Genomic DNA, 22,838 nt, shown 5'->3' on the forward strand with positions numbered 1-22,838 from the left:
TGGTTACTGTGTCGGTGCTTTTTATGCACAGTTCTGCAGGACTGATGAACATTGCTGTGCCCTAGGTTATTTGTATCTTTCATTCTACCTTATGCTTAAACTCACATACAACACACACAGGTTTTCCAAACATAATGAATACAACTTCAAAGTAACTGTAAATACACAAGTGTTTGGAGTGGTTTTATATTCAACTTTTTTTTTTTTTTTAGCACAGTACATAAATCATTTACAACAAAATTAAGGCGTATGTGTGACACATTTTGTGTGGTCACATGTCAGATGTAATTCAGGAGCCACAGGGCAATCTTGGTTACTGGGCCACAACAGTGGTGGTTGAGCCTTTTACCACTGGTGACCTGGGGCCTGATCTACTAAGTCACTGTACACTGAATGTCAAGTACACATTGACCCCCAGGCTAGCATTCTTATGGCTTCTCAAGTAGGCAGTGCGGGTGTAAACATTTGGACTGCAACAGCTACAAGGTAGCATGCAATAATGAAAGTCCAATCCAGTGCTCATCTTTAATAAAAGAGAAGTACTTTAGTATTCCAAAATGAAACACCACACAAAGGAATATGCCCGTGGCACAGGGTTCTCTGACTGAAACCAAATGGAAAATATGCATCAGGCTTAAAATGCTCTTATAAGTGCAGGCTTAAAATGCTCTTATAAGTGCAGGCTAACTGTGATAACATATGCAAGTCTCTCATAGTAGGTTTTCCTAATTTCAAGAGAGTCCCAATGTTTGATTTGATGAGTACAAGTTCAAGGGTGTAGGTGTTATTGTGATATGAGAGCAGATGAAGTTAGATCCCTAGTTCAAAGTACTCCATCTGGAGTGCAGGGTCAATTTCCCCACCTTCCTCTGATGTTGTACAGGAGCTGTGGGGTCCACAAATGGACAGTGGGTATACAGGGAGTGCAGAATTATTAGGCAAATGAGTATTTTGACCACATCATCCTCTTTATGCATGTTGTCTTACTCCAAGCTGTATAGGCTCGAAAGCCTACTACCAATTAAGCATATTAGGTGATGTGCATCTCTGTAATGAGAAGGGGTGTGGTCTAATGACATCAACACCCTATATCAGGTGTGCATAATTATTAGGCAACTTCCTTTCCTTTGGCAAAATGGGTCAAAAGAAGGACTTGACAGGCTCAGAAAAGTCAAAAATAGTGAGATATCTTGCAGAGGGATGCAGCACTCTTAAAATTGCAAAGCTTCTGAAGCGTGATCATCGAACAATCAAGCGTTTCATTCAAAATAGTCAACAGGGTCGCAAGAAGCGTGTGGAAAAACCAAGGCGCAAAATAACTGCCCATGAACTGAGAAAAGTCAAGCGTGCAGCTGCCACGATGCCACTTGCCACCAGTTTGGCCATATTTCAGAGCTGCAACATCACTGGAGTGCCCAAAAGCACAAGGTGTGCAATACTCAGAGACATGGCCAAGGTAAGAAAGGCTGAAAGACGACCACCACTGAACAAGACACACAAGCTGAAACGTCAAGACTGGGCCAAGAAATATCTCAAGACTGATTTTTCTAAGGTTTTATGGACTGATGAAATGAGAGTGAGTCTTGATGGGCCAGATGGATGGGCCCGTGGCTGGATTGGTAAAGGGCAGAGAGCTCCAGTCCGACTCAGACGCCAGCAAGGTGGAGGTGGAGTACTGGTTTGGGCTGGTATCATCAAAGATGAGCTTGTGGGGCCTTTTCGGGTTGAGGATGGAGTCAAGCTCAACTCCCAGTCCTACTGCCAGTTCCTGGAAGACACCTTCTTCAAGCAGTGGTACAGGAAGAAGTCTGCATCCTTCAAGAAAAACATAGTTTTCATGCAGGACAATGCTCCATCACACGCGTCCAAGTACTCCACAGCGTGGCTGGCAAGAAAGGGTATAAAAGAAGGAAATCTAATGACATGGCCTCCTTGTTCACCTGATCTGAACCCCATTGAGAACCTGTGGTCCATCATCAAATGTGAGATTTACAAGGAGGAAAAACAGTACACCTCTCTGAACAGTGTCTGGGAGGCTGTGGTTGCTGCTGCACGCAATGTTGATGGTGAACAGATCAAAACACTGACAGAATCCATGGATGGCAGGCTTTTGAGTGTCTTTGCAAAGAAAGGTGGCTATATTGGTCACTGATTTGTTTTTGTTTTGTTTTTGAATGTCAGAAATGTATATTTGTGAATGTTGAGATGTTATATTGGTTTCACTGGTAATAATAAATAATTGAAATGGGTATATATTTTTTTTTGTTAAGTTGCCTAATAATTATGCACAGTAATAGTCACCTGCACACACAGATATCCCCCTAACATAGCTAAAACTAAAAACAAACTAAAAACTACTTCCAAAAATATTCAGCTTTGATATTAATGAGTTTTTTGGGTTCATTGAGAACATGGTTGTTGTTCAATAATAAAATTAATCCTCAAAAATACAACTTGCCTAATAATTCTGCACTCCCTGTATTTGCAGGTTCCAGTAATGGAACAGGTCCAAAGGGGAAGGACCCGTCCCAAACAAAAGAAAAGTCCACCTCCTGGTGATTCTTCGGCAGCCAATGATAGGTCATTTTTTCTGGTCTGTTTGGTAAAACATTTTGGCCACAGCCCACAATCATCCTCAAGTAATACATGGCACCAGGTAAAAAAATAAAGTGCTATTATGACCGTAAGTAAATGATCTTTAATTTTCAACTTTCTGAGCTTTCGCCACAGTGTAGGTCTACTTATGCAGTCAGAAGCCTTGGAAAAGTCAATAAAGACTGCATAGACAGGCACACCGTGCGCCACAACATATTTCTCCAAATTAGCCTGCAGGACTACAATATTATTTAAAGTGGAGCTGTTTGGTTTAAAACTATTGATATCCTCCCAATCTATCAGGGTCTTAGCAAGCCCACCAGCAGACAGTGGTTCAGGGTAGAAGCCAACTTCAGTGGTCACTTCTATTAATGTGAGTCAGAACCTATGATGAAGAATGCCCCCTCTTGGTGGGTGTGGGCTTCAGTCTTAAACAGCTGGACTTTCCTCAATAAAATTTCATATGCAGTCTAGATATTTTCCTATCACCTGGGCATCATACGTTTTTTAAGTAATTGACCAAGATTTGCCCTGGCAGTACCTCCATTTTCACCCATGTTTATGAGATACGTTAATAACATTACTAACACCTAACCAGGATAGGATCCAGTTAGGAAAGGATTTCGGGATCTTGAGATAAATTCCAAAAATGGAAAGATTTTTTAATCCAATTAATGACAAATGTTTTCATCTTTGCTCTTTATTTTGTTTAATAGCACATAGAACATGTTTAATGTCTGTTATAATTATGATACATTATAAGTTGTTACAGATATTGCTTGGAATTTCCATGATATGTGAATTTTTCAGTTGGTGTGGAGATTTCCCTATGGTAAAGCATAGGGAAAACTGAATACATTTATTAACGTTTAAAAATATTTTAGATTACATGTTAAAGTAAAGTTATTTTATATATTTATTTAAAATGAATGACAAGAAAATGCTACAGAATTAATAACGTATTTTAAACTTAAAAATAAATTAACCTGAATGTATAAAATTAGGCTCAACTTACTTTTTTAGAAGTATAAATCCAAAATTTCACATAAATATACTTTCAGGATTTATTAATACGTATTAAATGTTATGTATAAAATTAATTAAAACTAATTTAATTGTATTTTAATGAAAATTAATGGTACCTTGTTTTTTAAATTAAAAAGGGAAATTAAAGTATGTTAAAATAAAAATGTTTTATTTTTAGATACTTGTTTTACATTGAATTATTAATGTAACTTAACATTATTTCCTAGGGAGTTTTATTTTACGTTTGTAGCGGCATTATTTTCTATGGGATGGTGTTACAGTATCAGCGGTTGGCCACATGGGGTGCTGGTTGTACTATTGCTTCTTTTTGGCAGTAAAAACATTTCATTTGTAAATTCTGCACCATCCCCTGTTTCAGGGGATGAAAACATTCAAATCTACACTTTTGAATAACTTTCAATTCACATTTTGTGAGTAGCCCAAAGTAGTGAAGGTACTCAAAAGTGTAAAAGTAAATATACTAGTAGTAAATCTCCACCTGTAGATTTAGCTTTGTAACTAAGCCCCTCAATATAGAAGGCTTCTCACATAATAACCTGTGAGTCACCGACTGGTAAAATGTTGTGACCAAATGTACATGTGTAACAGTTGAAAACACGGCAAAGACACAGCTGTGAGGTTTGCTTTTTTCATTGCAGGGGTAGATGTGCTGTGACCTGCTATTTATTCTCTTGGGCTAAGAAACGTCTCTGTGGTGTGCCCTATCCTCCAACATAGTTATTTCACAACACTGTTAACATCAGATTAACTAGTTCTACTGACAATCTGGTCCAATCCCTGCCCTTCATCCCCTAGATTAAAAACCTGAGACCAAAAGACTACCAAAAAGTGGACTGGGCCAGTCTCAAAATCAGTCAGGCGGGAGGAGAGATAGAGTGGGTAGACCAAACCTGTTACTAATCATGACACATACTGGCAAAGAACATCAGTTCCAACCATCCTTTTTAAGTAGCCAATATCATTCCTAATTATCTTTCTTAATTTTCGCAACTTAAATACAATATGTTTACCACCATATTATAACAGTGCATAATATTCCTGCTCCTTCTTGAGAAGTCCAACACTCGCACCTAGTACAACCAAGTACAAACACATACTTTTATAAGAATTACCTTTCCTTCTTCGCATTTTGTGCCTTCATTCACCATTCCAGGGTCAGGAACATCTGAACCCAGACGAAAATCCACACCCCAACATACAGTGCCATGAATAGTTGTTTTAATGACGGCTGGATCAATTCCAAACACAGGAGATTCTACGTTTTCACACTGCAACTTTCCACACATGGAATTCCTGCAATATTGCACCAAAGATACTATAAACTGAAGCCTAATAATCTCATAAACCATTTTTATATTTACAACATACATAACAGTCATTGTTTAATATGGATCTGATGTTCAAATATTGTACAAGGCATTTCAGTCAAAATTACAAATTCATGCATTTGGTCACCTTAAATAAAAAATAGGTTCAGAATGCAGTCAGTTGTTACTTGTATTGCAAACCCTGCTTCTGCATAAAAAAGGGAAGTTATAATTGTGGCAATTCTGATACTGTTAGTTTTTGCTCTAATTTCTTCAAAACTGGTTAGTTTTTGGCAGCAGTTGCATACAACTTTAAAATATTAAAAATAAACATTTTTGGGGCTCTCCAAACCTACCTTTAGCCACATGCTGCCACGTCTTCTAAAATAGACTACACTTTTTTTTTTTTACTATATGTAGCTTCGTACATGGCATATGCTCTGCGCTAGTACTAGGAATACGGAAATCATAAGGGCATTTTTTTCCATACTCCATTGAACTGATATCTCTTCTACTCAAATGGTTGACAATCAATCAATCAATAACAGAGGGAGAGGAGACAGCATATGGCAGACCAGTACCAAAGGAATGCAGCTATGAAGAACCTCTGGGCCAAAAAGTCTTTAGGTTTATTTTGGTGGAGCCAGTTTGAAAAAGCTCTTTCTTTAAAGTGGAGCTACCAATGGACGCTTGTTGGAATTAGAAGTTCTAGGTTTTGTCTATCATTCTTGAATGAACTGTTAGCAAAACAATTGGCATTGGTAAGGGCTGGTGGATGTGGGTGATTGTATGGTAGGGATAGATAGACACAACTAGGCATTTACTACACTTGTTACGTGATTTGCAGATTTAACCAAAAATGTTTCTGTTTCAAATATACAAACGTACTGCCAGAGAATGTGCCAGATAATCTGCTTTTTTGCTGCATAGTTTAGATAAGCGGTTCTTAGCCCTTTGTCTTCCTCAAACCCCCCACTTATTCATTACTGGAGCCCGGGGACCCCTTCTGAACCATTACTGGAGTCATGGGACTCCCACTGGGTCATTACTAGAAGCAAAGGGAACTGGCCTAAGCATTTTCGATGATCAAATAAAAAAATAAAAAAAACTTTATTAGGCAGGTTGGACATTTTCTCATTTTAATTGAGGCCTCTCATCATCCATACTATATTCTGTAATGATACTAATTTAATTTTTAGTCTCAGGTTTTAAACTTTCAATTGTACATCTTGCTTCTTTATTAATGTTAATAGTTTTTAGCTTTCTAATCAGTTTGCAGACCCCTTCTGTAGGCTTTGCGGAACCCCTGGGTTCCCCGGACCACAGGTTAAGAATCACTGGTTTAGATGACTTTGCTGCATAACTTGTTCTTCCCTGCCACGTTGTCCTAGTAGCAATGACAATCTTAAACCTCTGCAGAGTACTTTTATGGCTGCTATATTTATGAATTACGGACTTCAAAGGCAATCTGGAAATATTTTCCACATTTCACAGTTCTCTGTGAAACATGATAGGTATGTGTAAATGTATATTATATATATATATATATATATATATATATATATATATATATATATATATATATATATATATGGAAAATGTCACTTACCCAGTGTACATCTGTTCGTGGCATTAGTCGCTGCAGATTCACATGCTGTGCACAGTCCGCCATCTGGTGTTGGGCTCGGAGTGTTACAAGTTGTTTTTCTTCGAAGAAGTCTTTTCGAGTCACGAGACCGAGGGACTCCTCCCATTTCGACTCCATTGCGCACAGGCGTCGACTCCATCTTAGATTGTTTTGCCCGCAGAGGGTGAGGTAGGAGTTGTGTGTGCTAGTAATAGTGCCCATGCAATGGAGTGAATGCGTATGTACATAATAAAGTTTTAAGTAATATATTTACAAATGTACAAATGTTTAAGATCTACTTCTAAACGGCTACAGGCTCCCGGGGAGGCGGGTGGGAGCATGTGAATCTGCAGCGACTAATGCCACGAACAGATGTACACTGGGTAAGTGACATTTTCTGTTCGATGGCATGTGTAGCTGCAGATACACATGCTGTGCATAGACTAGTAAGCAGTTATCTCCCCAAAAGCGGTGGTTCAGCCTGTAGGAGTTGAAGTAGTTTGAAATAATGTTCTTAATACAGCTTGACCTACTGTTGCTTGTTGTGCAGTTAGCACATCTACACAGTAGTGCTTGGTAAATGTATGAGGCGTAGACCATGTTGCTGCCTTACATATTTCGTTCATTGGAATATTTCCTAGAAAGGCCATGGTAGCACCTTTCTTTCTGGTTGAGTGTGCCTTTGGTGTAATAGGCAGTTCTCTTTTAGCTTTAAGATAGCAGGTTTGAATGCACTTAACTATCCATCTAGCAATGCCTTGTTTTGAAATTGGATTTCCTGTATGAGGTTTTTGAAAGGCGATAAATAATTGTTTTGTCTTTCGAATTAGTTTTGTTCTGTCAATGTAGTACATTAGTGCTCTTTTGATGTCTAATGTATGTAGTGCTCTTTTGGCTACCGAATCTGGCTGTGGGAAGAACACTGGTAATTCTACTGTTTGATTTAGGTGGAACGGTGAGATTACTTTTGGTAAAAATTTAGGATTGGTCCGTAGAACAACTTTATTTTTGTGTATTTGAATAAATGGTTCTTGAATGGTAAATGCTTGAATCTCACTCACTCTTCTTAGAGATGTGATGGCAATTAAAAATGCAACTTTCCACGTTAAGTATTGCATTTCACAAGAGTGCATGGGCTCAAAAGGTGGACCCATGAGTCGTGTTAGGACAATGTTGAGGTTCCATGAAGGAACTGGTGGTGTTCTTGGTGGTATAATTCTCTTTAGGCCTTCCATAAACGCCTTTATGACTGGTATCCTAAACAATGAAATTGAGTGCGTAATTTGTAGGTAAGCAGAAATTGCCGTAAGATGTATTTTAATGAAAGAGAAAGCTAGGTTAGATTTTTGCAAATGTAGTAAGTATCCTACTATTTATTTTGCAGATGCGTGTAAAGGTTGAATTTGATTATTATGGCAGTAATAAACAAATCTTTTCCACTTATTTGCATAGCAGTGTCTAGTGGTAGGTTTTCTCGCTTGTTTTATGACCTCCATACATTCCTGTGTGAGGTCTAAGTGCCCGAATTCTAGGATTTCAGGAGCCAAATTGCTAGATTCAACGATGCTGGATTTGGATGTCGGATCTGTTGTTTGTGTTGTGTTAACAGATCTGGCCTGTTGGGTAGTTTGACATGAGGTACTACTGAAAGGTCTAGTAGTGTTGTGTACCAAGGTTGCCTTGCCCATGTTGGTGCTAATAGTATGAGTTTGAGTTTGTTTTGACTCAACCTGTTTACTAGATATGGAAGGAGAGGGAGAGGGGGAAAAGCGTACGCAAATATCCCTGACCAGTTCATCCATAGAGCATTGCCTTGGGATTGATCTTGTGGGTACCTGGATGCGAAGTTTTGGCATTTTGAGTTTTCTTTTGTTGCAAATAGATCTATTTGAGGTGTTCCCCAAATTTGAAAGTAATTGTTTAGTATTTGGGGGTGAATTTCCCATTCGTGGGTTTGTTGGTGATCTCGAGAGAGATTGTCTGCCAACTGGTTCTGAATCCCTGGAATAAATTGTGCTATTAGGCGAATGTGGTTGTGAATCGCCCAATGCCATATTTTTTGTGTTAGGAGGCACAACTGTGTCGAGTGTGTCCCTCCTTGTTTGTTTAGATAATACATTGTTGTCATGTTGTCTGTTTTGACAAGAATGTATTTTTGGGTTATTATGGGTTGAAATGCTTTCAGCGCTAGAAATACTGCTAACAGTTCTAAGTGATTTATGTGAAACTGCCTCTGATGTATGTCCCATTGTCCTTGGATGCTGTGTTGATTGAGGTGTGCTCCCCACCCTGTCATGGAAGCATCCGTCGTTATGACGTATTGTGGCACTGGGTCCTGGAAAGGCCGCCCTCGGTTTAAATTTGTACTGTTCCACCATAGAAGCGAGATGTATGTTTGGCGGTCTATCAACACCAGATCTAGAAGTTGACCCTGTGCTTGTGACCATTGTGATGCTAGGCACTGTTGTAAGGGCCGCATGTGCAATCTTCCGTTTGGGACAATGGCTATGCATGAAGACATCATGCCTAGGAGTTTCATTACCATTTTGACTTGTATCTTTTGTGTTGGATACACGGCCTGTATTACTTTGTGAAATGTTTGAACCCTTTGTGGACTTGGAGTGGCAATCCTTTTTGCTGTGTTGATTGTCGCTCCTAAGTATTGCTGTGTTTGACACGGCAAAAGGTGTGACTTCGTGTAGTTGATCGAGAAACCTAGCCTGTGAAGGGTCTGTATGACGTAGTTTGTGTGCTGTGAACATTGTCTTAGCGTGTTGGTTTTGATTAACCAGTCGTCTAAGTACGGGAACGCATGTATTTGCTGCCTTCTGAAAAGGGCAGCTACTACTGCCAGGCATTTTGTAAAAACTCTTGGCGCAATTGTTATTCCGAATGGCAACACTTTGAATTGGTAATGTATTCCTTGGAATACGAACCTTAGGTATTTCCTGTGTGAAGGATGTATTGGTATATGGAAATACGCATCTTTTAGGTCTAATGTTGTCATGTAATCTTGCTGTTTGAGCAGTGGGATTACGTCTTGTAACGTGACCATGTGAAAGTGGTCTGATTTGATGTAGGTATTTAGTGTTCTGAGATCTAGTATTGGTCTCAGAGTTTTGTCCTTTTTGGGTATTAGAAAGTACAGTGAGTAAACTCCTGTGTTTTTTTGTAGATTTGGCACTAATTCTATTGCGTCCTTTTGTAGCAATGCTTGAACTTCTATTCCTAGAAGATCTATATGTTGTTTTGACATATTGTGTGTTTTCGGTGGGACGTTTGGAGGGAATTGGCGAAATTCTATGCAATAACCATGCTGGATAATTGCTAAGACCCAGGTGTCTGTTGTTATTTCCTCCCAAAGTTTGTAAAATTGGCTTAGTCTTCCCCCCACAGGTGTTATGTGATGGGATTGTGTGACTTGTGAGTCACTGTTTATTTTGAGGAGTTTTGGGGCCTTGGAATTTTCCTCGATTTCTTGGGAATTGGCCCCCTCTAAATTGCCCCCGAAAACCTCCCCTCTGATGTTGACCCTGGTAAGTAGGCCTTGTTTGTGAGGTTGTGGTTTCTGTGGGTTGACCTCGAAACCCTCCCCTAAAAGGTGTTTTTCGAAATGTGCCTCTGCTCTGCGGGGAGTAGAGTGCGCCCATGGCTTTGGCTGTATCGATGTCTTTTTTTAGTTTCTCAATGGCAGTGTCCACCTCCGGCCCAAACAATTGCTGTTCATTAAATGGCATATTGAGCACAGCTTGTTGGATTTCCGGCTTGAACCCTGAAGTGCGCAGCCATGCGTGCCTTCGTATCGTGATTGCAGTGTTTATTGTCCTTGCAGCTGTATTTGCTGCATCCATGGAAGACCGTATCTGATTATTTGAGATACTTTGTCCCTCTTCTACCACCTGTTGCGCTCTTTTTTGGAACTCCTTGGGTAAGTGTTCGATGAAATGTTGCATTTCATCCCAATGAGCTCTGTCGTATCTTGCCAAAAGTGCTTGTGAATTGGCAATACGCCATTGATTTGCTGCTTGTGCTGCAACCCTTTTTCCCGCAGCATCAAATTTGCAGCTCTCTTTGTCTGGAGGTGGTGCGTCTCCTGAGGTATGAGAGTTGGCTCTCTTACGAGCTGCCCGACAACTACTGAGTCTGGTGTTAGTTGTGTTGTAATATAGATTGGATCTGTTGGCGGTGGCTTGTACTTTTTCTCCACCCTTGGAGTTATGGCTCTGCCTTTAACTGGATCCTGAAATATTTGTTTTGAATGTCTTAGCATTCCTGGGAGCATGGGAAGGCTTTGGTACTGGCTATGGGTGGAGGATAGGGTGTTAAACAGAAAGTCATCCTCAATTGGTTCAGCATGTAAGGTGACGTTGTGAAATTCGGCTGCCCTTGCGACCACCTGTGTGTAGGATGTACTGTCCTCAGGTGGTGACGGTTTTGTGGGGTAGGAGTCTGGGCTGTTGTCAGACACTGGAGCATCGTAAAGGTCCCATGCATCGGGATCATCCTGACTCATTGTAGTATGAGCTGGTGAGTGCATCAGTGGTGGAGTTGTTGCTGGTGATGCATGTGTTGATGGTGGTGGAGACGGTGGCGGGGTTGTTTTCCTTGCCACTTTTGCATGTGGTTGCTTGTCCTTTTGTTGAAAGGCAAGTTTCCTTTTTATTTTGATTGGGGGAAGAGTGGTTATCTTCCCTGTGTCCTCATGAATATGAAGCCTTCCTTGCGTGTAGTCAGGCTCTACAGCTTGAAGCTCCTCTCCAAATCTATGTAATTGGGAGGTTAATCCTTGTTCCTCTGTATAGGAACTAGTTTTCGGCTCCGAGGCTGGATGTTTCGGAACCGAAACCTTTTCGAAAGTCTTTTTAGGCTCCGAAGAAACCTTCTTTGTTTTCGGCGTGGTGTCTCGGTGCCGAAATTCTTCGGTGCCGCTGTCTCTGTGCCGAAGTTTCTCGGAGCCGCTGTCTCGGCTCCGAGGTTGCTGTGTGGCGGTATCTCGACCGGAGTCGGATGACTTCGACACCAGCATGCCCTTTTTTGGTGCCTTGGATCGGTCACCTAGTTTTCGGGTTAAGCCATGGCCTGTTGGCGGTGGCGTCCCCTGGGCTTTTGTGGACTTCTCGTGAGTCTTGATTTTCGACGTCTTACTCACGGTTTGGTGTGTTTCCTCGGCGTCGAGTTCTTCAGAATCCGACTCGCGGATGGAGAAAGCTTCTTCTTCCTCCTCGAAACGTTCTTGACCTGTCGGCGTGGACGCCATTTGTAGTCTCCTGGCTCTTCGGTCTCTCAGCGTCTTCCTCGACCGAAACGCTCGACAGGCTTCACAAGTATCCTCCTTGTGCTCGGGGGACAAGCACAAGTTACAGACCAGATGCTGATCCGTATACGGATACTTGTGATGGCATTTTGGGCAGAAGCGGAATGGGGTCCGTTCCATCAGCCTTGAAGTCGCACGTGTCTGGCCGACCAGGCCCCGACGGGGGATCGAAAAAACCCCGAAGGGCCACCGGAGCTCTTCAAAATTCGGTGTCGATTTGTTCTAACTAACCCGATACCGAACGCAAACAATACCGACGATTTTTTCCGAGATTCTAACTAACTTTCCGACCCGAAACACGGAGCGAAAAGGAACACGTCCGAACCCGATGGCGGAAAAAAAACAATCTAAGATGGAGTCGACGCCCATGCGCAATGGAGTCGAAATGGGAGGAGTCCCTCGGTCTCGTGACTCGAAAAGACTTCTTCGAAGAAAAACAACTTGTAACACTCCGAGCCCAACACCAGATGGCGGACTGTGCACAGCATGTGTATCTGCAGCTACACATGCCATCGAACATATATATACATATTCAGTGAAAAAAGGGTTAAAGGAACTTGTATTTAGATGAAAATGTCAGTTAATACAAACAAAATCTCTAAAATTCAAAATTATTTCAAGTTACTATAGCTCTTGACCTAAAGTAACTATACCTTGTGCCCACACCATGCACAGTCATCACTAATGCTGCTATCAATGATGTCACACAACATGTCATGAGTGATGTAATATGTAAGGTCATAAACAGGGCATTGCAAGTGAATAAGTTAATCTTTTTTTCAGTAAATTTCCACTTTGTTTTAATGTAACGTAGATGTGTGCAGGAAGGTGATGGTTACAGGGTCCGTCTCATGGCTGAACATAAAGGGTGTCATTTTAAGTAACAGAGACTTATTGATTTTGTCAAAGGGTCCGAACATCAAAATATAAAAAAGGGTGCTTTGGCTTTATGAAGAGATCAGAATAGCAACATAATTAAAGCACATGTATTGCCTTTGTCAAGAAATCACCAATAATTGTAACAAAATGTATAGTTCATTAATTCACACAGTACAACATTTAATAAAAGTGTTCGTCATAAAAACATTTTTAATATGTTTTATTAAAAAACAAGCACCACCATGTCTCAGTCTGTTTGAATGATTTTTCGAGCTACATATTGCAGCTGTAGAACCAACTACAAGGGGGCACTACGGTCCATTACTAAAGCTCCAGCAAGGGGTGTTATATATCAAATACGGTAAACCCTTCTGGGATCATGGATTTATTGACCTAGGAGACTTACCTTTTTTTTTTTTTTTTTTTTTAATGTAGCTGAGGGGTTGGTTCACTCCCTGCAGCCCCCACATCATTCCAAAAATGTTTGGTGGCACCTTTGCCTGTTATAGCAGCAAGAAAATATGTACGTAAAAAAAGCCCTAGGGCGCTTAGGGGGTGCTCCTGGCTAGGAGCAGTGAATTTTAAATGAACGGCCCTTGCCACTCATTTCTATTCATTTTTTTCCCATTTTTAAAAAGATTTTATTAATACTTTGGGTATTCCACCCAATTTTTTGTTGGGGGCTGAGAGATGCGCCCTAGGGCCCCAGTGACCCCCACAGGCTCCCCTGCCAACACCCACTGTGGGTGCTGGCAATTCGTATGTTTTTTTCTTACTATTGGAGAGGGGAGGCCCCCTTCCCCGAGCCAATACTAGCCCCCAGGACCCCATCTCTGGGTCCTAAAGTGGGTCTCCCGGTCCCACCTGGGGCACCCACAACACCTACATTGGGAGCTGCGGGGGAAGGTCCATGGCCCCAACAGCCCCTCTGCGCGCACCCATCCTGGAGATGGTTATTTTCTCTACTCCCATGGGCGGGGGCCTCCTATGTGTCCCTGCCAGCAAGAACCCAGACAGGCAAAGAAAAGTGACCTCCCACCTGGCAGGAGCATTTCTGCAGCTCCCTCCGGATGGGAGCACACATTTGTTTTTCTCTGCCCGTGCTCTTGCCGGAAGGGTTGAAAGAGTTTGGGGTGGGATCCCCGGAACACAAAAATTAAGCTGGCGCCAGGGGATCAGGCCACTGGGGCCTTTCGAGGAGCATGGTCACATGCCCTGCTCCCTCTTTATAATAGCAGCCCCGGGGCATGGGGTACCTGGGGTCTTCCAAGGCATGGGGAGAGGAGTCACATGCCCCTCTCCTCTTTTAAGTAATTTCGGCCATGGGGGATGGGATTCCTGAGGCCTTCTGAGGCTTGAGGAGAGGGTGTCCACATGCTCCTTTTCTTTCATAAGCAATTTCAGCCCAGAGGGTTGGGGCCCCTGGGGCTTTTCAGAGGCTCAGAAAGGGGGAGGCTGGGCATCAATGAGTAAGACAGCGGCACAGCACTGTCTGTTCTAAAATCTAAATGAAAGCAAGCAATGCAGACTTTTACATATAAACTACTTATGTAGCGACAATTGGTTCACAAACTGTGTGCTTGGTGTCCATCTGTTCGTGGTGCCCATGGCTAGTTTTGACATTACGCCAGGGTGCCGCTGTGCACAGATTGGGAACCACTGATAAATTATATGTTTTAGATTTGGGTGGAAGCCAAAAACTTTCCATTGCAACATTTACGGGAAGAGGATTTTCTACCACCTTTCACCACCTTTTTGCTACTATGGCTCTGATAAACTTAATATCTGATTGCTACACACGCAAGCATACTTAGTGGCCATAATCCATTAGCAATATCTTTGGCAGTCCCCAGTGGAATAAAAAGGTAATAATGGGGAACTAATAGTGCTAAAGAAAAAAAGGGGAAGGTTGACCTGGAAAGATGCCACTACGGGTCAGATATTATTAATGCTGATTAGAGACAACCGGGGCCTAGCAAAGTCTTGTCTTTTATCCAAGATGTGTCCTTTGCTTTGTGCAGAATTCTTTGAAACACTTAGTGATAATTCAAGGACCTAGCTGTCAAAACCAATAGACAAAGTGAGGTTTCTTGGTTTGAAGGGTTCTGCAGTTGTGCCAACAAAAGGCTTCCCAGTGCCCTGAAGTCTTCTCCAGGAAATAAAGAGGTAGCGTCCTGTAGAAACTAATACAAATAGCCCTTACAAACAGGAAATATGATCTGTAGGCTGAAACCTGGGAGCAGTTGATAGGCTTGGTGAGCTAAAAGACACTAAAGTGTCCTGGCACTGTATTAATTAAAACATTTGTGCCAAACCACAGACGAAGCCCCTAAGCTCTGATACTGTACCTATAGAATAGGTAACTGTAGGAGGTTGGCCTGGCTTATAATCGGTACCTGATGGTACTTACACCTTGTGCCAGGTCCAGTTATCCCTTATTAGTAGATTAGTAGTGTTCTAGCAGCTTAGGCTGATAGAGGTAGCTATAGCAGAGCAGCTTAGGCTGAACTAGGAGACATGCAAAGCTCCTACTATACCAATTATATCATATAGCACTATATCATAAGAAACACAATACTCAGAGTTACTAAAAATAAAGGTACTTTATTTTAGTGACAATGTGCCAAAAATATCTCAGAGGATATACTCCCTTAGGAGGTAAGTAAAATATACAAAATATATACACAAACCAAAATCAGGTAAGTAAACAGTTAGAAAAGTAGTGCAAACACTGTAGAATACAATAGGATGCAATAGGCCTAGCGGCAACACAATCCATTTACTAAGAAAGTGGAATGCGAACCACTTAGGGACCCCTGGCCTAGTGTAGTGTGTAGAGGGTCGCTGGGAGTGTAAGAAAACACTAAGGGTGTCCAAGATACCCCACCCCAAGACCCTGAAAACTAGGAGTAAAGTGACCCTACTTCCCTAGAAACACAATAAAGTCGTGATAGGAGATTCTGCAAAGACTACAACAGACTGCAAAGCACTGAAGATGGATTCCTGGACCTGAGGACCTGTAAAGGAAGGGGACGGAGTCCAAGAGTCACAAAAGTGTCCAGGGGGGGCAGGAGACCACTAAACCCCGGATGATGGTGCAAAATGGCACCCTCCAGGTGGAAGAAGCTGAAGATTCTGCAACAACAAAAGGTGCTAGGAACTTCTCCTTTGCACAGAAGATGTCACACAGAATGCTGGAGGATGCAGAGTTGTTTCTTCGGAGAAAGACTCCAAATAAGCCTTGCTAGCGGCAAAGGTCACAGTTGAAGAAAATGGGTGCTGCCCGGGCCCAGGAAGGACCAGGAGGTCGCCACTTGGAAGAGGAGACAGAGGGGGCCCTCAGCAACACAGAGAGCCCATGCAGAAGAAGGCAGCACCCGCATAAGTACTTGAACATGGGTTCAAGAAAACTGAGCACAGCAGTCGTCTCAACACTACAAAGGAGGGTCCCACGAAGCCGGTGGTCAACTGAGCGAGTTGAGCAATGCAGGACGGAGTGCTGGAGACCTGGGCTATGCTGTGCACGAAGGATTCCTTGCAAAAGTGCACAGAAGCCCTAGCAGCTGCAGTTCACGCAGTACACAGGATTACTGTCTGGCGAGAGGAGGCAAGGACTTACCTCTGTCAAATTTAGACAGGTAGACCACTGGACTGTTGGGGTCACTTGGGCCAGCTCCTGTGTTCCAGGGACCACACTCGTCACGATGAGAGGGGACCCAGAGGACCGGTGAAGCAGAAGTTTGGTGCCTGCAGTAGCAGGGGGAAGATTCCGTCGACCCACGGGAGATTTCTTCTTGGCTTCTAGTGCAGGGTGAAGGCAGATAGCCCCAGAGCATGCACCACCAGGAAAGAGTCGAGAAAACCAGCAGGATTAGGCACTACAATGTCGCTGGTACTCTTCTTGCTACTTTGTTGCAGTTATGCAGGCGTAGACTGGCTTATGCAGAGAGGGCACCATCTGTGCCCTTCAAAGCATTTCCAGAGGCCTGGAGAGGCTACTCCTTTCAGGCCCTTAACACCTATTTCCAAAGGGAGAGTATATAACATCCTCTCTCAGAGGAAATCCTTTGTTCTGCCTTCCTGGGACTGGGCTGCCCAGACCTCAGGAGGGCAGAAGCCTGTCTGTGGGTTAGCAGCAGCGGTAGCTGCAGAGGAAACCCCAGAGAGCTAGTTTGGCACTACCCGGGGTCCATGCTGGAGTACCGGGGATGCATTGGATTGGCACCCCAATACCAGATTTGGCATGGGGGGACAATTCCATGATCTTAGACATGTTACATGGCCATATTCGGAGTTACCATTGTTAAGCTACATATAGTTATTGACCTATATGTAGTGCACACGTGTAATGGTGTCACCGCACTCACTAAGTCCGGGGAAATTGCCCTGAACTATGTTGGGGCACCTTGGCTAGTGCCAGGGTGTCCTCACACTTAGTAACTTTGCACCTAACCTTCACGAAGTGAAGGTTAGACATATAGGTGACTTATAATTTACTTAAGTGCAGTGTAAAATGGCTGTGAAATAACGTGGAAGTTATTTTACTCAGGCTGTAGTGGCAGTCCTGTGTAAGAATTGTCTGAGCTCCCTATGGGTGGCAAAATAAATGCTGCAGCCCATAGGGATCTCCTGGAACCCCAATACCCTGGGTACCTAGGTAACATATACTAGGGAATTATAAGGGTGTTCCAGTGTGCCAATTAGAATTGGTGAAAATGGTCACTAGCCTACAGTGCCAATTTTAAAGACAGAGAGAGCATAAGCACTGAGGTTCTGATTAGCAGAGCCTCAGTGACACAGTTAGTCACTACACAGGGACACACATTCAGGCCACAATTATGAGCACTGGGGTCCTGGCTAGCAGGATCCCGGTGAGACAGGCAAAAACAAACTGACATACAAGTAAAAATGGGGGTAACATGCCAGGCAAGATGGTACTTTCCTACAGTAACCCATTGTGTAAGGATCTATGGTCACCAGGCTCAATAATACATTTTCTCTGGAAGAGGTCAGGGTTGCAATTAATATGAGTCCACTGAATAAGGCTTCGAGCCCCAGTGGTGTGCTTAACTATATACAAATAAGGTTGATTTGTGGGCACCCTTGATGACTAATAGTATAAATTCAGCGTGTAAAACGGGCATGCCTAAGTACTGGTGTTCAGCTACAAAAGTCCTAGTTTTTAAGAAGGGGAAATTGCCAGGATCACAAATGCTATCACCTAGTAGCCATTCTAGATTCACCTGTAAATATAGTAGGAAGAATAATAGCAGACCTGTTACTGCTCTGGACCTCAGAACATAATATTCTTTTCAAGGTCCAGTATGGAGTCAAGACAGGATTTGGGAACACTTCAGCAGTGCCTTACCTTGCACTTGCTAACAAGCAAATAACAAATTGCAAAAAATAGTTCATTATTCATAGCATTCCTGGGCTTATATTGCATGTTCAAAAGACTAAACAGCTCTAAATTGTGGGCGCTTTTGTCGTTACTCGATCTTGAGGGGGGCCTGGTGGACTTCCTCGGACCCTTGCATTTCAATCATTCAGTGTCAGTCTTATTTGGGGGGGGGGGGAGTGGAATCTACAGATCAATTTGCATTATAGTGTGTGCCAGGGATGTGTTTTAGCACCTATCTTAATTTTGCTACATATTAACAGCCTAACTAATGTTACTAAAAAAGGAAGAGATATACATATAGTTAGAAACAAGCCTTTATCCACCCTCCTCCATGTTGAAGATGCTTTCTCTTTAGCACAAACCTCAAATGGACTTAAGATACATTTAGACTCTTGTTGATTTTATGGAGCATCTGAACTTGGAAACTAACAGCTTGAAAACTTTCATTATGGGATGTGGATCAAAAGAAAAAAAATTGAAAAACCTTTGTGTATCAAAGGGAAAGATTTGGAAAGGGCATTTAATTTCCCTTATTTGAGATTGAACTTCGTTCACTCAAACCCTTGGGCTCCATGCTTATCTGCCAGGAAATTACATTTTACTCAAGCTGTGGGGTCTCTTTTTAGCTTGGCCCCGAACTTAGGAAGTAAACTCATTGGGCCACTACTGGACATTTATAAAAAAAAATGTTTCAGTAAAAACTTATGGAGCTGGGCTTTTGAGTCATTAGCAGGGTTTATAATCTGCAGGAATAGGGAAATATGTTTTTCAAGAAGAATTCTAGATATCCCTCTATGCAACCCACATAATGTTCTTCAAGAGTTGGATCTGGGTTATGCTGAAGGTCATAAAATTGGCACCATTGTTACTTTTGACCTTAATCCCGACTAATGAGCATTCTTCCCTCATCAAAGAAATCATTGAATATCATGTTATTTATGTACCAAGATTGATGACAAGAATTAACCTTTTGATGCACATATCGCTATGCCTGAAATCCAGATGTGAACTCTGGTCACTCCTATCAATTGTGTTGTGGCACAATCAGCTTTGAAGTATTGCCTGCTGTGACAGACAGTCTTTCATGAGCAAATAAAGAAAGGAGAAGTGTGCACTTCAAAAGTAGCAGAACCCTAATAAAAATATAAAAAGACTCAGACCCTAATACATTTTGATGTCGGAAAATGGAGTATAAGAAGGGACGGGTGAGACGCTAAAATCTGTCATGTGCCAAGCAGTCAGTAGGGCATTGTGAGAAGGGGAACATCTGCAAGAGTTCTGCCTGTGGCCAGGAATGCGGGGAATGGCCTGCTAGTCTGTTTTGTTATATTTCTGTACATCTTGAAGTGTTTCATTGCAGAAAACCTCAGCTGCTGCCAATTGCCTTCTGACAACTGTTTCAGTCATTTCTGAAATCGCACTTCTAAACTACATATATATAGTATCCACAGTACGTCTCTCAATAGCTAGATTTACTTTATATCAATATACTTAATGCATAATGTAGTAAGTAAATATATCACTATATAAAGTTTTAATTCATGTTTATATCATTTTGCTAACACATCTGCTTCAGTATGTTCTGCTGTGGTTCAGATGTTGCTCACTGTTTATTTTCACATCTAAATGTTACTCATTGCCAACAAAAGCTAGGGGATTCCTAAACTAGGGGAACAAGTAAGGATAGAACCTGAAAGTGAAGATGTGCCAACATTGCAGCAAACACCCCTGTGGACACTCTGTTAGCAGATGTTAGGCCTGCTGCCAGAATGTTAAATGCATCTTTATTGGTACTGTAAATGCCTCAGGCAAATCACAGTAAATATGAATGCTGTTCCTTGGTTGGAATTTGTAAATTAATATGTTTGGGATCTTCAGATGCTACCCATTCATCCTGAAATCCAGAAAGGAAATTCCTCTGCAGCAACTTGAGGGAAAAATAATTTTATTTAGGTTCTCACAAATCTGAAGATCATAAAAAGGCATTACAACAGCTGTAATGATCTCTTTTATAGAAAGACATGAGTTAATGTAAGAATTCTTGCCTTGAATTCACCTGATATGTGCCTCCATATCTCAAATTGAAAAGGAGAAGCTAGACCTATTCACTTTCACTAAGTTGTGGTAATCACAGCAAACTGAGCTTGAAAGTGTCTAATAATGTCTTAAATTTGGCAAGTAAAGTGTCAGACTGTTCTGAATAAGGCATTGAGAAGCCGTTATTTTGTGAGGTCCCTCTAACTGATGCATTTACTTCAAAGCTATTAAGACTGAGGTGAATAACCTTCCTCTTGCCAAACATTCCATGTATTTGTCGCCAATGCGTTGGGCCATCTCCTGAGGGAGTATGGAAACCTCATGCACCAGTCCTCAACAGTGAAATGAAAGAAGCACCATGCACTCTGGAAAACATCCAGGACTTTGACAAACTGGAGAAAATATCCGCTTCCTGAGGTGATCCAAAGTGTGGGCTGATTCTAGATGTCCAAAGAATAATGGGAAGCGGCTTTAGGGCCTTTTGCAAATGCATACTTGAGACTGAACCCAACTCATTGTACATTAACTATTCTAACCTCATCACACGTAGGCTTGATCCTTCGTGGGTACTTAAATGCCACCAAAGAACGTTAATTGCCTTCAGTAACATTCTTTCTGGAGGATACACTACCTGAAAATTCCTCCTATATTGAATATCACAAGGCATGCCCCTAAATATGACCACCTGTTCCGCTAAGGTATTGCTTTTTTATTTGAGTTGCTTTGAAAGCTTTTAGGCTTTGCAAAGGGGGACACACTTTTGACAGGGGATTTTAATACTGTTTGGGATTCAACAATAGACAGATTAGATGACATTGGGGTGGAAATCAATGCAGTCTCTAACAAATCTCCAAGTGGCATTAAAGACATGGAACTGAGGGAAATCTGGTTGAAATAGAACCCCAACTGGAGTGTATTCACATATTTCCCTCATGTACGCAGAAAATCTACGCTAATACATTGTATCCTGCTCAGTAATAACTTGGCCGCATTAGATTTCTTTACTTATATTAATTCCATTGTAATTGGCGTTCAGGTCAAAATATTCTTGGGACTTGCAAGGGATCCGAATAGAAGGAAACTGATCAGGTGGCAGCTCAATTTATTGCTCTTAAAGAATGCAGTGATCAGAAAAGAAGTAAAGACTCACACTGCTGAGAACTTGAACCTTAATATTACTGGTGCGATTTCTGCCATATGGTGTGTGAGAGACACCTTTTAGAAGATTCTAAGAAGCACATTGATTTCCTCTGTAGCAGGATTTAGGAAACTGGAGATACAAAGACTGGAAAATGAAGACGCAGAATGGGACTATGCAAAAGTGCCCCCACTTATGCTCCTCAGACACATAATGAAATTTAGAGGTCACCTGAAAGCGATATTAATAAATGTGGTAGACACGGCCCTCATCCATCTTAAGAGATATGTTCTTGAATCAAGTAGTAAGGTGGGGATAAGGTTGGCACACCAATTACATGCGCAAGTGGAGAGGGAATATGTTATGGAAATCCTACCAGAGGATGACAACCCCTTGGTGGAAGAACAGGCATCTGAGGAGTTCCCATTCACAGCGTGCAGATATTCAAGGGAGAACCTGAGGGAGTACATCACCCGGGCTGAAGTGCAATAGTTGTCTATGGCCCTCTCTGAATTTGCTATAGGCTCTCATATAAGATGTAGAGGTTTTTATAGCTATGAGATCGACACCAGGCTTGGATGAATCTTCTGATAGGTTTTGTAAATTTTATGTCACCCAAGTAGTGTTCAGGTTTTGTACATTTTATGTCACCCAACTAGTTTTCAGGCTGACAAAACTATATAATCAGTAGCCAAGAAGTAAGTGTCTCATCATTAACAAAAGGAGAAGGGATAAAAAGCTCTGCCCCTAATGCCAGTTGCTCTCCTGAAAACTGATGCAAAAATATACAATAAAAACTTGCTAGTCAAGACAGAACAACAGTTGAGTGGCTTGGTGCATCTAAACCAGTCTGGATTTGTGCAGGGAAGGCACTATTAGACTGGTCACTCATCTGAGAGAGAATGTAGGAGGATCAGACTGCTCGATGTCGGTGGATGCTGACCCGGCTGCTGATAGTACTGACTGGTCATTCGTCTAACGCACAGCTAATAGATCAGCTAAGATGCTTTGAGGAGGTGGCGGGATACAAATCAACATGAGTCAATTGGAGATTTTCAATATGACCCTAAGGAGAGGAAATGCAGCAGACATTAGTGAGCGTTCAGCTGGGCTACTGCAAAATATCCACAAATTAAGATAACATGGCAAGTTGACAATTTCTACAAACCTGACTAGCCTTCCTTACTGCATGACATTCAGGAATTCAACTAAGTAGTTTCTGTCCTTATCACTTCAGTCACTAGAACACAAATATACATTAAAGACTTTTGTACTTCTTTCTAGCCCATCTTATCACAGTTGAACCAGGTTTCTTGCAGCACTGTAAAAGTCCTTATCATGATTTATATGGAAGAACACTCAACTCAGGGTCTCACTCAGACTCCTTTATCATCCAAAATCATGGACCAGGCAGGCACCACCAACTTTCAAATTATTCTATTACATGGCCCAGCATGAGTTCTGTTTGATAATTCTTAGAAACAGGCAAACCT

General features: G+C 41.9%; 1 protein-coding gene across 2 annotated transcripts in view; it reads right to left on the reverse strand.

Annotated features, from left to right (window-relative positions):
- ADAM9 (ADAM metallopeptidase domain 9) overlaps nt 1-22,838 on the reverse strand; it is a 463,250-nt gene that overhangs the window by 97,953 nt on the left and 342,459 nt on the right. For both annotated transcript variants that reach the window (XM_069213868.1, XM_069213867.1), the window contains exon 16: nt 4,755-4,935. In XM_069213868.1, the coding sequence (XP_069069969.1) occupies nt 4,755-4,935 (181 nt within the window). The remainder of the gene's footprint in view (nt 1-4,754; nt 4,936-22,838) is intronic.

Source organism: Pleurodeles waltl, chromosome 11 (assembly GCF_031143425.1).
Source record: "Pleurodeles waltl isolate 20211129_DDA chromosome 11, aPleWal1.hap1.20221129, whole genome shotgun sequence".
Classification (NCBI taxonomy): Eukaryota; Metazoa; Chordata; class Amphibia; order Caudata; family Salamandridae; genus Pleurodeles; species Pleurodeles waltl.